The sequence below is a fragment of the Panthera leo genome, chromosome B2 (assembly GCF_018350215.1).
Source record: "Panthera leo isolate Ple1 chromosome B2, P.leo_Ple1_pat1.1, whole genome shotgun sequence".
Taxonomy (NCBI): Eukaryota; Metazoa; Chordata; class Mammalia; order Carnivora; family Felidae; genus Panthera; species Panthera leo.
In genome coordinates, this window is record NC_056683.1 from 21167213 (window position 1) to 21184815 (window position 17603).

Here is a 17603-nt window from a genome sequence, read left to right on the forward strand (position 1 = left end):
AAAGAGAAAAAAGTACAAAGATAATACTTAGGTGTGCAGGATGGTTTTGGTATTGATCATCTGTCCAAAAATTTCCTTTAATCTGCTGCTGCTTCCAGGAAAATGTATGAAATTGCCAAAAATTATGCAAACTGCATGGCTACATTTATAAATATTAATTTGTAACCAATATACATGTTTTTGAGCTGCAAACTTCATACCTCTTACAGTATTTCTAAAGTGTTTACTTATGCATGTATAAGCATATTCATTGTAGAGTTTAAGAAGATTATACTTGGTGGCTTCAGTATTCTAGTAACCAAGATTAGGTCTTTTCCCATCCTGATTGCACGAAGTTTTGTTTTAATTGAGTTACTTCTTGAAGGATTATCTTAAAGGTTATTTTAAAAACCTATACTAGATAAGAAGCATTTATTATTAGGGTATTTTTGCATGTGTGTGTGTGTTTTCTTTTTTTAACTTAGTGGTAAAGCTGAAGGAAAATGCTTTTTAAAGGTCTTTTGAATCCATTGTACTTAAAATAAGCAAGTTAAAAACTTTCTCTTTTCTTCCAGATAAAGCTTCACCAAGAAGGTTGCCCAGGAAACGGGCACAGAAGAGATCAGTGGGATCTGATGAGTAAATGTTCCTTTGTGCAACAATTCAGTCTTTACTTAACCTGCCCTAATGTTTTTCGGCCTGATGGGAATTAGTGCAGAGAAGCCATATCACCATAGAAGGCAACTACTACTTATGTGTGGACTGAGCAATCAGAGTCTGTGGCGATAATATTACTGAAAATGCACTGCATTCATTTTTCTAAAGTAACAAATTTGGTTTTTTTTAAGCCATTAAAATCTATGTGTGTGCGTGTGTATGTATGTGAGCAGTTGGTCTTACCAGAATCATTGTTGAACTACCTGAAGCATGCCTTTAGAATACTGAATATAATGATGTTGTCTCTTTTTGACATTTTCTGATATTTCCCCCCAAAACTTAATGAATATTTGTCCAATATGATTGTAGATGTCCTGCTTTTAGACTGTTTTAAAGGAAACTGTTTTTTAGAATTGCTCAAATCCCAGTTGATGGCACAAATTACTGTTTTGTTCTTGTTGCTGTTTTACAACTAGTATTCTAAAGGCACACACAGGAGTAGCTGCTTTTTAGCAATAGAATTGTTTTGGTATTTTTGCTGCTGTTTACTATAATGCGCACCTTCAGAAAACTTCCCAAATGAGTCCAAGGAATTTGGGGATTTCTAGCAACAAAATTGTGAAGCATGAGAAATCTGCTGATTTTGATATATAAAACCAGCCCCACCCTCTTTTTGTTTTTATTTTTGTTTTTACAAAAAAAAAAATGGTACATTTGTGGGAACTGAGTTGTGTTATCCATCGTTTTCTCTCTGACCCAAGAGGTAGCTCTGCAGTGATTTTAGACCTCTTTAAGTTGTCGTTTTGTTTTTTTTAAGAGATCATTTTTTCCCCCTTAATTAGAAGTATCTTGCTTTTAGAAAAATTGCCTTGGTCTACAGACTAAGCAAAAAGTCAGTTTATAGGGGCAGAGATATATTACAAGTAATACTAATCTGTTAAAAAAAGATGAGTTGGTTATTTTTTTAAGTAGTTAACCAGTTGGTTCTTATCTAATCTTTTGGGTATTTTGGTTGTTCAGAAGCATTTATTTTTTTAGTTAATCTAAAGAATTCCAAAGTTTTAAGCACTTAAGATCTCAACCAAAATTAAATTGGACTTCATAAAACCCTATTAGAGTCACTCTTGTCATAGGTAGTAAATAAAGTTTGGCATTATTGTCAGACTGGAAAAAGGGTAAAGTAAAATAGATGAACAAATTAAGAGGCTTTTCCTCTCTGTCTTTAAGCCATAGTCTCCCACGTATATTTCGTAAGGAAATGGTAAATGAAATTCTAGTGGCTGTTTAATTCCTGATCGGTCTTTATTACAATGAACTGACCTCTCCTCCCCTCTTCATTATAATCCCCACTCACGTCCATGCAAAACAACAGCAAAACAAGACACACAGACAAAAAAATCTTTCCAGGTTCTTTAAGTATTTAAACATCTGAGCCAAAGCCAGAATAGAATAGAAGTTACTGTATAGTTGTTAATCATTTTGCAAGTAGGGGCTAAGGTGTCAAATTATCTATATTGGCATTGCTGAACTATAAACTTTCTATACCTGTAATATAAAGTGTTTGAGTTTTTAATTGGGCTGTATGATCAATAGCTTATTTTGAAAAAGCTCTATGAGCTGTAAAAACTGCATGTTTTTTGTTTAATGTAATATAGGAGACCCTCCACCTTCTCAAGGAATATATTCCAAAACATTGTTTTGTGAATTTCTAAGTTTGTGAAACTACTAGAACATAATGCGGTGAGGTGTAATTACAAAATTTAAATGGCTTCTAGAGAGTTTTATTGACTACTTGGTGATACTTAGGCAGTGGCAAAGCTACACTGAGTTACAGATGCCAGCCCTTCAGCCTCCTAAGTAATTTGCCTTACATACTAGCCTTTCCACTGCTGAGGTTCCGATCAGTGCCTCAGAAATCATTTGTCATGTTTCATTTTTTAGCATAGATTGGGAACAGTTGAAATCCTTTAAATCCTCAGCTGCCAGGGGTCTTCTATAGTATCAGTATGTGTTTAGCAGAAACTAACTCCATAATGAATGGAATTCAATTCCACACATGGTTTGTTCAAGCACACTTAATAAGTAGCCTATTTTTTAAATGTCTTTTTTAAATGTAAATATTTGGATGAAGTTTTTAAAGTTTGTTTTGATATATTCGTTTGCTACACCAACCATGGTTTCAGAATTCACCTTTTGAGCAAATTGGTTTCAGAATCTGTAAAATGAACCAAGAATCTTGTATATCAAACCTGTTACCCAGACATGTGAGAATAATGTGTTCATAAAGCATGGATCTCGCTTTGGTTGTATAGCTTCATTCATTCATTTCATGGTCTCACATAGTGACTTTTAAGACTCCCCCTGCCTTCTTGAACCCTCTGAGGTGTTGTCTGAGGAGGGGCGGGGTGGGGTGGGAATGGGACCTGCAAGGTCCTGAGGAAGATAGAACTCAGAAGAAAAGGAACATGGGCTTGGTTTTAGTGAAGTTTTTAATTTCATATAAGCTTCAGAAAATAGCTTTGTGGAAGCTATTTTCCACAAAGGCAAATTTAGATCTTAAAACATTAAAAAGTCCACTGCCTGAAGCATGTATTTGCAGTGCATCAGCCTGTACTTGTATTTGCCTCTGTTAAGGAATAGTTAATGGTGAAAATATGACATTGAAATCTTTAATGACTGTTACTTCGGAGGTATAGTAGTAGGTAAATGTAATAATATGCAAGTCTCATATAGCATTCATCTTTTGTGGAAGAAAAAAGGTACGTGGTTAGTGCATTTAAATAATGCAGTTTGTTTTTTTTAACCTTGAACTTGGCAATACACATCATCTCTCACCAAGATTTTGGTAGGATACAGTCCTTGGGTTTTCAGTCTTCATTTTAGTTCCAAAATTAGATTTTAGCTTAAATTTAAAAATTTAAATCTGTATTTTCAAATATACTTGAAGTAATTTGCCACACTTTTGGACCACATCACTTATAGCTGTAAAATCAGTACATTTGCTCTAATTTTACTAAATAAAATCCTACTTGGAACATCTCCACCTTAGCGAAGAGCAGCCTGACATGTCAACCCCTTACTCTTAATTAGCATAAGTGGAATAGGATATTGGGAAGGAAGAAGAAAACTTACCTGACCTGCAGACATCTAAACAGTTTCTTTAGGGGCTCTTATGAACTTTACCAGTTAGTATTTGTAGGATTTTTTTTTTTTTTTATTTATACAAAAGCCTGAACTTTTGTAGTAACTAATTACGTAATCTGGAGTTTGCCCTTTTTTACATTTTGGAATTATCTGGGAATATGGCTCTGAAGCTCAGGTACCATTTAATGTAGCTGCTTTTTTAAAGGCAGTAGGAAAGGAATTCACTTATTAAACATCAGTGATGGACTGTCCTCTTGGGCCTTTCCATTCATCATCTAATAAACCTTCAGAACAACTCCCTGAGGGAAGATGATTCTCATTTTTATAGAGGGGGAAAAACCAAACCCTGAATTTAAGTAGCTTGCTCAAGGCGTTATGTATTGAATTTAGATTCAGAACTTTTTCTGAAACTCCCACATTCTTTCCCCTGACCCATGTTTAAGACGGAATTTTATAAAACCAAGCATTTGGGCAGATTCAGCAACCAGAAAGTTCCAAAAAACTCAATACTGAGTGTATTATGTCTATGCTTGTACTATACAATAGTATATAAATGCCATTCAACTCTAGAACGCTGTAAAACCCCAGAATCTTCTCAGCTGTTATATGTCGATTTGTGCATTAGTTTGTGATGTTTTTGAAATTTTTATATGATGGTTCAGTTATTCACAATACCCTATTTAATCTTAGTTAATGACATCTCTTAAATGTACTCCTGAGTAACAAAATCATGGTCTTTAAAAACGTTTTCTTTAAGATTTGACGGGATTTTCAAGTTTTAAGGGGTAGAAGATTCATCTTTGTGTAAAGAGATGAGGATGAGGGGCTTGTGTGTGTTTCAGTCAGTTAAGTGTCTCTTGATTTCGGCTCAGATCATGATCTCACAGTTTTGAGATGGAGTCCCCACATCAGGTTCCTAGGTGGACAGTGGAGCCTAACTTAAGATTCTCTCGCTGCACCTCACCTATTTGCATGCATGTACTCTCAAAACAAAACAAACAAACAAATGAAAGTGAATTACAGTTGACCTTTGACTAATGGGTTTGAAAGGTAGGGTCCACTTATATGTGGATTTTTTTCAATAAATAGTGCTGTAAATGTATTTCCTCTTATGGTTTTCTGTAAATTTTTTTAATGTTTTCTTTATTTTCTTTTTTTTAATTTTTTTTTTAATGTTTATTTATTTTTGAGACAGAGACAGAGCATGAGCAGGGAAGGGGCAGAGAGGGAGGGAGACACAGGATGTGAAGCAGGCTCCAGGCTCTGAGCTGTCAGCACAGAGCCCGACGCGGGGCTTGAACTCGCGGACTGTGAGATCATGACCTGAGCCGAAGTTGGATGCTTAACGGACTGAGCCACCCAGGCACCCCTTTTAATGTTTTATTTTTTTTTTTTAATTTTTTTTTTTTAATTTTTTTTTTTTCAACGTTTTTAATTTATTTTTGGGACAGAGAGAGACAGAGCATGAATGGGGGAGGGGCAGAGAGAGAGGGAGACACAGAATCGGAAACAGGCTCCAGGCTCCGAGCCATCAGCCCAGAGCCTGACGCGGGGCTCGAACTCACGGACCGCGAGATCGTGACCTGGCTGAAGTTGGACGCTTAACCGACTGCGCCACCCAGGCGCCCCTTAATGTTTTATTTTTGAGAGAGACAGCGTATGAGTGGGGCAGGGGCAGAGAGGGAGGCACAGAATCTGAAGTAGGCTCCAGGCTCTGAGCTGTCAGCAGAGAGCCTGACATGGGGCTTGAACCCACAAACTGAGATCATGAGCTAGAGTCAGATGCTTAACTGACTGAGCCATCCAGGCGCCCCTCCTCTTATGATTTTCTTAACCTTTTTTCTAAAGCTTTATTACAGGGATATAGTATGTAATATACAAATATATGTTAATTGATTATATTATTGGTAAGGGTTCTGGTCAGCAGTAGGCTGATTAGTACTTAATTTTGGCAGATATTTTGGAGTTAAGTTTTTGGAATTACTCAAAAGGTATATGTGAATTTTTTAATGCATGGGAATTGGCAACCCAAACCCTGCATTCAGGGGTGAGCTATTCATTCTTGGGTTACAAGTACACAAAATTGGGATTGTAGGTTAGGCTTGTGTCTTCTATCTATTCAAGTAGGGATTTTGCTTAGTGGGCATCATGGAGCATTAAAAAGAAAATCCCATGTCCTCTAGAAAACATGAAGGACAGCCCGTATGTAGACTTCTGTTGTAGTACCTATGTCAGTTTATCACTGTGTTGCTTTTCCCTCTGCTAGACTGAGTTCCGCATCTTGTTTGCCTTTTATCCCCAATTTCTAGCTTGCAGTTGTCATGTGGGAACCACAAGGTTTAAAGAAAGTATGAGAAAGTGTGGGCCAATTTTCATTTGTCAACTCTTCCATGGGATTGTGTTCAGAGGTATTTCTGGTGATAACCCAATATCATTGGCAATTGTCAGGTTGAACAAGGACAGATGGTATGGTATGCTAGCGTTGGGATTAGGGTGTGGTCCACCATGGCCACTAGCCAATGGTGGCCTTGAGAAAGCAGCTCATCTCTGAAGTCTTGATGTGTTCTTTTTAAATTGAGAGATACTCGAAGTGTCAGTCCCAAATTGTCTGATTGTGTTACCTACGAACCCTTACTTAATACAGTATTATTAAATGATTCTTCTTAAATTTTGTTAACTTAGCAAAACGAAAAAGAACTAAGGTACAGAATGGACTGCCTAGAGGCTGCCTGAGGTTCGAATCCTAGCTCTCTTAATTGGAGCAAGTCGTATCACCTCATTGGCTTCAGTTTTGGGTACCGACCTTTTGGAGTTGTTAGCGGTTCAGAACAACATAGCCTAGCACACCAGAAGCTATGGAAGTGATTGCTGCTGCTGTCACAAAGCGCCACGCTGTTAACGTCCCATGATGCGTATGCGCAGTGGTGTACCTGGCACTTTTTGGACTTCTCTGTGGAGTAATATAGTTAAATCTGTATGGGAAAGCTAAATCCTGGTGGTTTTTTAAGCTAAAGAGTGAAAGTCTTAAGACGGACATGTAATGTGGCCAGCGCTCCACATTTAACAGTGAACCAGAGTAGTGGGGCTGGCACTGGGAGTGCTGTTGTAATCTCTTAGAGCCTGCACATCAAGCTGAGAATTCTGTCTTTCAGAACCCTTGGAGTGGCTACAGGTTTTCCAGTGGTGGCAGTGCTTTTCAAAACATTTTTGAAAGCCCTCAGAATTTCTTTGAGCTTCACACCGAGCCACCCAAAGAAAATCAGTCATGTTTGTGTATCTTCAGAAATCTATTTGATCATCCGTTTTACATTCGTCAAAATAGGTGCTCAGGCTCTAAAAGCATTTTAGAAAGGGGTAGGAGAAATATTTTAGTCAAGAATAGTGTTCAGATTGAGCAAGTATATATATATATATACATATATACATATATACACACACATATATACACACATGTATGTATATATGCACACATGTATATATGTGTGTACATATATATGTATATACACACACATATACACACATATGTAGATATATACACACACACACACACACACACATCAAACATCTGTGTTCTTCTATACATTCTTAATACAACTATCCTAGATAACTGCATTATCTGTGATGAAACCACTTCAAGTTGCCCACAGGCACCCATGGTGCAGATTTGGCCCATTGCTATCTCTAGCTTTACTGGGACAAGATCCGTGAATACTCAGGGAGCACGTTCACATTCACGCACAAAATATGCTTACCTGTGTTCTAGTTTCATTGCTTAGGATTGGCTTGATAGCTTCTCTGAGGTTAGATATGTTCTGTGTTTTTTTGTGCTGTCACAGCCAGAAGTCAAGATGGATTTATAAATACTCTGGACAGTGGCTCTTTTAAAAAGACCTGTAGAAGATTTAAAGCAGTTGGTTCTCAGTATACTTGAAAACAGGACTTCATTCCTTGAACTCTTCCAGGCAGTTGATGATTAGAGTCCTATGTATTTTAAGGTCTTGAATTTAATGTCTCAAAACTGTTCATAATCAAGTGAACTTTCCATGGCTTAGAAATACTGGTTGTGTATTTGAATTCACCCCTACAAGCTGCTGGCACTCTGTGTCTTCACTAAGTGGGAAAATAAGACCTAGAGGGGGCTGTCGGCTGCCTGTCCTGAAGCCGTCCGCAGAGCCCTTCCTAGAGTATTGTCATTTCCAGAACCACCGGTAAGATCCTGTGACCCATGGGGCACTACAGTGACTTTTCACATGGCTGATGGCCTGATAGATCTGGTTTCGAGGAGGAATCCTAGACGGGCGCTGTCTTGGTTATCTGTGCAGTGAAGACTTTACTGTGCTGATGCTGTCTACACGAGGTGCCCAGAACTGTTATGGGACCTTACTCAACTGTCACCAATCCCATTTCTCAGATTCTTGAGACTTCTATTTCCAGATGTGCACCTCCTTTCCCATTGTCCTCACCATCTCTGACTTTTTTCTTTTTGTGCCCACCTATACAGAAACCCTCCTGTCTTAAGTCTTTTGCAGGATTCTCTTGCCCCTCGACCTGCATTGCTGTTTATGTTGTTTTCTCTCTTCGTCAAAGTATCTCTTAAGCTATTGGCTTCTTTTTCTTCATTAGGCTTTCAGTCTTTTCATTTCATTCAATTTAGCTTCTGTCCCCACAAACCTGCTCTCAGGATCTCATGGTTCCCTACTTGCCAGCCTTCTGCAACTCAGTTCTCTGGCCTCCACTTGTGCATTTAACCCACTGGCCACCAGGCCCCCCTGCCAATTCCCCTTAGTTCCTGTGATGCTCTTACCTCCTTTACATGTCACTGCTGACTAACCCCAACCTTTGGTCATTGTTCTCTCTGTACTGGCTTTGAATAGCTTTATCTGCTGTGTTTATTACCTCAATCCCCAGCTATTTTCCTGGTGCCCTCCTGCCTGTGATTTCCTGTTCACTTAAACTTTTTATTGTAACCCCGAACAAACATGTCACAGATGTTTATTTCCCTGCGTGAATCTCACCTAACTTCTCACCATTCTCTAGTAACACGACTCATTTATCCAGTATTAAATCTTAAAAAGTCTGAGTATAGTCATTTGCACATAAGTATTTAATAAATTCTTAACTAATTTTAGCTCTGCTATGAATTAAATTAGATTACAATTCTGCTTCAAAATCTAACAATTTAAGAACTTCAAAGAAATCTGAACTCAATTCATCATAGGCAAAACTACTTCTGGTTCAAAATATTTCTTTTAATATTTCCTAATTCATTGCAGGAGGTCTTGGGTTTAGTATTTTAATTCCAGTGCTTTCAGACTTGGAAATGTGATTTCTAGCAGTGTATTTTAATCAGGTTATTTATGACACAACTTTCTTCTGCAGTGTGAGATTTTATTTGGTGACTGTATCTAAGATGTTATCTGGCTGTCTTGTAGGACTCTTCAATGAAAGTTGGCCTGATTAAACCATAACATTCTTGTGCAGCTTTGAGAATGTTCCTGCTGTATGAGTATCTCTTATCACAGTTTTTCCAGTTTGGTAAATTCAAGAACACCCTTTTTCTTTGTTATTTCCATTGGTCTAACCTACCGCCCAAACCGTCTGCTGCATCTTCTAAAATTTACATATCCCTTCATTAAAGCTGATCTCGAAAGTATTTGTATGCAGTAAAAATGTTTCCTAAAGTGCCACTGCATATTACTTCTAGGTCTTAACGATGAGAAGCACGAAGTGAATCTAAAACATTAAGCAAAAAAAGGAAAACTACAATATTGATCTTAATTACCCCCTGGAATTTGTAAGAAAAAAAAAAAAAGCTTCACACATTGTCTGCATTTAAAATTCCGACATTTCAAGTAACAAAGTCTTCTTTTAGAATAAAGATGATTTAGGGTGAGTTTTGTGCTATTTGTCAGTGAGTTGACTGTTCAGGTGGTGGACGTAAAACCCACCCCCCACCACTCTCACATATTGAGAGTTTGGGTTCCCAGTAATTGTACAGACTGCATCCTCTGACCTTTTAGACATTTTTTAAGCAAGCAGAGATGCATCTTTGATTTAGCTTACTCAGCACATATTGATGAGTCAGTACCTAGAATTTCCTTTTCAGGATTTTATTATAAGTGGCAGAACTGAATTAATGTGTTCTTCATGGAAAAAGTATGGAGATCTCCAAAAAACTTTGGAAATTTAGTGTTTGTAACTATGTCATGTTTTTTAGTCTTTGCTGCTGAAAGGGAAAAAAAAATGAAGAATCAAAATATTAGGACAGTAAGAAACCAGCATTTTAGTTTCTTGTCCACAATGCTTAAAACACTCTGTATTCTATAAATTTCAGATTAGTCCAAAGTCTAAAGAGCAGTATACCCACAGAATGCTAAAGTAGGTTTTTGTGGTAGGGTGATAGACTTTTTTTTTCCTTTTCAAGATGTTTGTAATATGCTTATATTTTATAGTGGAAGAAATAAGTGTTAAATTTATCGGAGCCTCCTACAATGAGTATAATAATCACAATGGTTGTGGGCAGTTTTGCTGTAGCTCATAAAATGAGCCCATCTTTAAAACTTGGATGTATGGTCACTTTATATATTCAAAAAAATTAAGATAGATTATTGATGGAAAATCCTTGAGAGTATTTTTCATTTTTTCCTTAAAGGAACCAAACCTTCCCATGTGTTATTTTTCGAATTTAATAAACGATCTCTGTAGCCAGGTTTGTGCCAGGCACTGAGTGCTGGCGCTCTTCCCCCACACCTTGTCCGCCAATCCCTGTGCCCATGATGGCCCAGTGATTCCAGTCCGGCCCCTTGTCTGGACTCCAGTCCCACTTAAGTTGGAGCATGGAGACCCACCGTCGTCCACAGGCGCTCTGGTATTCCCTTGCCTCTCACATCTCTTCTGCTTCCCTCTGGCCCCCAGCCTTGGCAGGTCTTGAGCCCACACATTGTCCTTGATTCTCCTTGCCGGCTAGCCTTCCCTGACCTGCTTACCTCATCCAAGGCCTCTGCTCAAGCACCTGCATCACACCACTGTTTATTGTCCGTATTCCCTCACCACTATCTGAGATTACCTTGTTCTTCCATTATCTGTCACCCCCTTTGGAAATGGAAATTTTTGTGACAGCAGGAATTTTATTTAACTTAACCGGATCACCAAGGCTTAAACCATTACTAACACATGATAAATGTTTGAATATATATGGATTATTTAATTATCACACAACCATACGGTGAAGTAGGTATATCCTCATTTTGCAAGTGAGGGACCTGAATACACAAGTAGCTTACTAAAAATCACTCAACTATTAAGTGACAAAGCTGAGATCAGAATACAGGTGTGTCTGTGTCCAGAACTTTCACAGGATCTCCCTCATGATACGGAAGTTTTCCAGGTGGGAGTCTGGTCACCATTCACTGGCAACTCAGCAGAAAATAGGCTGAATTGCTGTGCTTTGGATTCACACATGCCCGAGTCTTGGCTTCCCTCTGTGCACATACGCACCAGACTTCCAGGCTCACGTGGCGGAAGACTGTACCCTGGAGGCTTCTAGAGAATAAGAGGCTGAAACGGCCTCTTCGTGGTACATTTCAGCCCCGCAAGGAAGCACTTACTGAAACAAAAAAAGGAAACTGGCAAGCAAGTGCCCAAGAGTTGCTAAAGTGTGGTTGATACGAAATCCTGTAGGTGAGTTCTAGAAAAAAGGAAGTGAAAAGATAAGGAAGCTGTGGCTTCAAAATGAAGTCAGTTCCCAAATTGTGACTGAATTGTAACCTTAAATGTGTTTTTTTGTTGTTAAATGCATAATGACAAACTTAGTAAATTATACCAAGTTGAGACAGCTAAGTAGCTATCATAGGTGCACAGAGGCTGCCCACTAGCCATTACAGGATCACCATAAGGAAAGAGACCAAAGAATACTAGCAGTGTAAGCCCCCTTCAGGTAGTGTTTCAAGTCAAGAGACTAGCTGTGTTAAGATAGATATAGATATATTTTTTTAATTACTGAATTTGTAATAGGAATAATTGTGTGTTTTGGGTTTCAAAATTTATTATTTTTTAAGTTTTTTTTGAGAGAGGGAGAGGGAGAGAGAGAATGAATGGGGGAGGGCCAGAGGGCAAGTGAGAGAATCCCAAGCAGGCTCTACACAGTGTGCAAAGCCCAACTCGGGGCTCAGTTCCACAAACCGTGAGATTGTAACCTGAGCTGAAATCAAGAGTCGGATGCTCAACCAACTGGGCCACCCAGATGCCCTTGGGTTTCATAATTTTAAATCAGTAGTACTCTTCTTTTAGAATCCTGTTATTCCCAGGTTACCTGTCTGCGTGGGTGTGTTTTGCTGCCCTCTGCTGCTAACAGTTGGTACAACAGTGAAGTGTTGACTCCCAGGGCTACCCCTTAACATTGCTAGAAAGGTGAAGGATTGGGAAGAAGACAAGTCTGTGTTAGGAATTTTTCTCTCCTAAAGCAAACTACTGTTTCAACCAATGCAGCCCAACCACACTATGCATGCCTCTGCTCCCCACAACTAACCCCCAAAACTAAACATCAAAGTGAGAAATGGTGCTTTTGCTAAGATGTCAATGAAATGATTTGGATTTTTAAGTTATTTGAAGGATCACATCAGTAGAAAGGTGAATGCTGTAAAAGACACCCCTCCAGCCAACCACACCCAGAATGTGTTCTCTAGATTAATCTTAACCTTCCAAGAGCCATCCACCCCTCTGCTTTGCCTCCATCATGTACACACACACACACACACACACACACACACACGTTTACTTCAGATGAACTAACCAAATATTTTCGCTTGTTGGACATGAGTGCAGTGTGATGGTTAATAGCTATTGAAACTAGATTTTGCTTGACTCAAGGCTCACCCACTTAGTGGCTGGATAACCTTAGACTTGCCACTTAACTGGTCTCAGCCTGTTTCTTCTGTAAAATGGGAATAGTAACTGGAGTTATTAGTCACTAATATTCAATGAATATTTATAAAGCCCTCACTATATGTCAAGTGTTGCATTGAACTTATTAAGATAACTGCATGTAAAGAAAGCTTATCTCAAAGCCTGGTCCAGAGTAACCTAATTTTCACCAGTAAGAAGTAGGTTTCTTTTCCTCATAAGTAATTTTTGTGTGTCAGCAGCTAAAAAATCATCCTGTGAAATTCTAAAGGGTGGTGCCCTTCCTATTTTCTGTACTTAACAGAGCCTCATATGTTATTACAGTTAGAAAGAATCTTATGAGTTATCTGGTCTAGCTTTTGCCAGTCCAAGACTCTCTTCTGTGACCCCCCCGTATGGACACCTCCACTGGGCCAGGCACCCATTCCATCCTTGGACAGCTCCCCTATTAGACAATTCTTTCTTGAACACAAATTGCCTCCTTGTGGTCTGTTTCCCAGTTTTCCCCAGATCATCTTAGAAAAAATCTGCTTGTTTTCTCTCATGACAGTCCTTCATATATTTGAGGAGACCTATCATTCTTCCTTTGTAGGCTAAAGTAAAAAGTAATAATAACCACCTCAGCCTACATGGATTTTTCTTTCTAAAATATTCCCATTATTTTTTTTTCCAAGGGAACACTGTATTAAGATGATGGAAAACACCTAGCCACTTAAAGTCATACATACTGTATTGAGTAGTGTAATTTAAGGGTCCAAAATAATTATTTGCAACTAAGGTTGGAAATAATCACCATTTGTTCCCTCCCTCCAAAATGCATTACTTCAGCAGTTATTTGCTGTCAGGCAGCATTCATGAATGCAGGTGCCCATAAGATTGGATGGAGGAGGCTTGCTTAAAGCACAGTGTTCAGGGCACCATCCCCAGAGCTTCTGACTTGAGTTCTGGGCTGGAGCCCAGTAATCTGCATTTTAATAAGCATACCCAGTGCTCCCACATGCTACAGTGTGCCCCCAGGAGAGCCTGGTGTCCCACCCGAAGCACTACCTGGTGCAAAGGAAGGAGCCCATCTTCTCTGCTGGCCCCCGGGGAACCCCTAACTAGCCGAAGGGCAGGGCAGCACCTGCACCACAGACGGGGATGGGTTGGGTTGCTGGGCTCTGGGGACCCTCCTTCTGCTTGTACAGGAATGGGGCTGCTTCGCTTGCCTTTTCCTATCGTTCCTGCCCTCTTCTGGGATGCCCCAGAGGCCAGCTAAAGGCAGTGGTGGCGGCTGACCCTTTGAGCACTTCCTGTGATCCAGAAACTCTTCTAAGCATTTTACTTGTGTTCACTCATTTAATGGCCAGGGCCCCCTGCCCTATGAGAAAGGCTCTAATACCATCGTGGTACAGCCAAGGAAACGGAGGCCTCGAGCAATAAGGCAGATTGCCCACTGTCATTACCCTGCTTTAGAGATAGTAAGGCCATCCAGGATCTGGACCTGGGCAGTGTGACTCCAGGAGCCCTGGCCCAAGGCACCGGGAACCCTCCCAGGGCTGTCAGACCCATCCTCCCAAACACTGATGTCCCAAAGCCACCTCAAACTCAATCTGGGAATTGGTCACTTTTCTCCCTAGGTCACTTTCTCCTTCAGTGTTTCCTGCCTCCGTTGGTGTGGTCACTGCCACGGGAAGCCCCCGTTTTACAGGTCCCCCCTCCTTCCTACCTCTTACCAGTCTCTGCTCAGCTCACTTCCTGCATTTGACAAGTACAGCTGGCCCACGGGGGCGTGGTGCTGGCTGTCACTTGTCATTGCTGGGGTAGCTCAGACCCCACGTCCCACTGCCAGCCCGGTCCCCTTCAAACCCACCACCACCCACACACTGCCCTGTGCTCATCACAGATTGGCCTCCCGATCCTGTCGCTCTCCCCTGCTTAAAACCTTGCGGCGTCTCCCCACAGCCTGCATGACGAAGACCAAATCCTCCACTGTTTGTTTCCCCCGGACCTCAGAGCCGCTGTCTCACTAGTCCCCACGTTGAAACCGTTCCCTCGCTGAGCTGCCTGTCCTCTGCGCACAGCACCCTGTTGCCACCGTCCAGCCCTCTCCCTAGATGGAGGACCCTGACACTCTGCCCCTACCTGCTGGCCGAGCACCTCGCTTGCGGGTAACCTTTCAATCTGATACAGTTTCAAACTTCCAGAAAAGTTGCAACATAGCCCAAATTCCCTCTACTCTTAACCCTCATGCTGATCATTACTCGTTAACATTTTGCCACATATACACATACACGTACACGCTGACCTATTTGAGGGTGAATTGTAGACATGATGCCCCTTTGCCCCTGAACACACCCGTGTTTATGTCCAAAAGACAAATGCACTCTCTTATATAACCAAATTACAGTGGTCGGAGTCCGGGAGTTTAACACTGATGCGAGGTTTTCTAATCCACAGGCTGTGGTCGGGTTTCACTAATTGTCTCAGTGATGGTCATCACGGCTGCATTTTTTTTCTGGTCCAGGAGCCAGTCCGGGATCACCTGTTACATTTAGTTGTCAGGTCTCCTTAGTTTCTTTTAACCTGAAACACTCCCTCAGTGTCTCAGGACTCAAAAAAGCATGTTTAAGGAGTCAGGCAGGTTCCTTTGCAGAATGTCCCCCAGCTAGAGCTCATGTGCTATTTCCTTGCCCTCAGATTCATATTATGCCTTTCTGGCAGGAACAGCACAGAAGTGATGAGGAGCCCCGCTCAGTGCCGTGAGCCAAGAGGCACCTGCTTCTGCTGTTTTGTCGTTACTGTTGTTGATACTGATGACCTGGGAGACGTGGGGGTCTCATTTAGTTTGTTCAACCTCAGTTTTCACGTCACCTCTTCAAAAGGAAGCTTTCTTAGCCTCCCGCACCCCTCTTCCAGGCACCCACAGGTCTGGGGGCGCTGTTCCTATATCGCCATTCTCAGCGACTCGATCTAATCCTGGTGGTTGTGTTCCTGTGTCCCCCACTCTGCTGCAAGCTCTGTGAGAGCAGGGACCACATCTTGTTCGCCAGGGCAGCCCCCGCTCCCAATTCAGGGCCTGGCACGTAGTAGGTGCTTCATACATAATGCTGAGTGAATGAAAGAGTGCGTGAGACTATCCTTGAGCGGGTTCAGTCACAAAGCAAACCCCCACCCAGCTCTCTCCGGATCAGGCTTTGTGGCTTTTTCTGCTTTACTCGTGGAGCATGGCTAAGTTTTTTTTTATTTCTTTTTATGCCGGGTTCTCGCTGAAAGCATGAAAGTCTTGACTAAAGCCCAATAAAGAGGCACTGTGTTTATCCTTCCCTTGGGGAATCACAGGATGGACCGATTTTAGAAACTTCGAATCCCAGTTTAAGATTTTCCCATTTGCTTCTTCTTGGCGTGTGGGAGGGTCAGGGTGGGGGAGATTCTCTGGGTCTTTTCTCATGTGAAATATTTGGACCCGAAAGAGCAGCACGAAGCATCTTTGGTGGGCAGGGGGGCCCACAGCCCAGTGGCCTCTGTCCAGCCACACCAGCCACACACCGCACCCCGGGTCGGGAAGTGATTCAAGGGCTGTCCCGAAGCCTCTCAGGAGGTCACTCTCTCCCTTTGTTGTTTCAGACGCAGGAGGAGGGAGACGCACTGATGTTGTCATCAGACCTCTCCCGAAGCTTCTGCCATCTCATGGTCTCCAGGGGCTGGGGCTACGGCTCCCCACAAGCCTGCTGCAAGGAAACCCCACCCCCCGGACGTGCGGTTCCTGGAGACCGGCCATCCTCTCTGCACCATTTTGCTATTTGTGAAACCTAGGACAGCACCAGCCCACTCAGCTGGATCCTCCCCTGGCTCCCGCGGAAAAGCCACCGCTGGGAATGGCTGTGCGACCAGGGCTTTGTGGCTTTTGAATAACGGCTGTCGTGCGTTGTTTCTGGGTGGACGTGTCCTAGCCCATCAGGCCTCCCCTGCCAGCAGGTAGGATGGGGATGTGGGGACCCGCCAACAGCGAGGACCGAGTGAACTGTATGCCCCAAGCAGTAGATTCATTCCGTTCAGCTTGCTCTTACCCCATTACGTAGATGGTGGCAAAGGTCAGGAGACAGGCGGCTCTGGGTGAAGGGACTTGGTTGCAACACACACCTTAGCAGCTTCCAGGTTCATCTTAGGGACATGTTCCGAGATGAGCTGGGCCGAGAGGGGCCTCAGAAGGAGTTGGGCAACCGTGGCACTCGCAGGGCCTCGGGAGCAGGAAGAGCTGAATAATGCTCCCCGTGATGGCAAGTGAGCAGACCTTTTCCATGAGTGGGGTCCTTCCTCCATCTCTGAGGCCTGGCTTCTGTGTGCTGGTGCTCATAATAGGCTCCCCAGGGCCCTTTCATTATGCTGACATGAATTAAGTTGAATTGCATTGAGTTGAATTGGACTGAAATAAATTGAATTGAAAGGCGTACAAACAAGTATGAATCTCTCGCTGAGTGCCAGGCCCCAGGGAATCACCAGAATCGTAATACAGTCCCGTCCACGCCCACTGGGCCTTATAAGGACACTACCTCAGACTTGCAGCGGGAACACGTTTGGGGGGCGGGGGAGGAGGAGAAGGGGCAGGGAGGGCGGTGGGGGAGGCTTCGAGAGGAGACGTTCTTTGAGCTGAGCCTTCAAGTGCAGAGTGGGGACTCTGGAGAGGAGGGAAAGGCAAGAAGGACATTACAGACCGGGCAGATAGCAGGAACAAAGCAACTTGTGTGTGAGGAACAGGGGGAGGTGGCGATGAAGCCAGTGACCATGATCCAGCTGAGAGATGACACAGAGTCACACAGAGAAAGTGCGGCTCAGATGTGGCCGGGGATTCTCGTGCATCCCAACCACCTAGAACATTCCGCACACCTAAAGTGGAGTTCCCAGGGGGCTGGCCCAGGAAACTGCATTTTTTAAATCACCTC

At 42.1% G+C, this 17603-nt stretch overlaps 1 protein-coding gene across 3 annotated transcripts in view; it reads left to right on the forward strand.

The window, feature by feature from the left end:
• The window catches only part of SSR1 (signal sequence receptor subunit 1), a 59923-nt gene that overhangs the window by 23750 nt on the left and 18570 nt on the right, over positions 1-17603 (forward strand). The window contains exons 8-9 of one of the 3 annotated variants that reach the window (XR_006202457.1): positions 555-618; positions 16288-16638. Coding sequence is in view for 2 of the 3 variants with exons in the window: in XM_042937983.1 (XP_042793917.1) it covers positions 555-618; positions 16288-16312 (89 nt within the window). In the remaining variant the exon portion in view is untranslated. Of the gene's footprint in view, positions 1-554; positions 2936-16287; positions 17155-17603 lie in introns of those variants that run through there. The other 2 variants (XM_042937983.1, XM_042937984.1) reach the window with 2 other exon arrangements.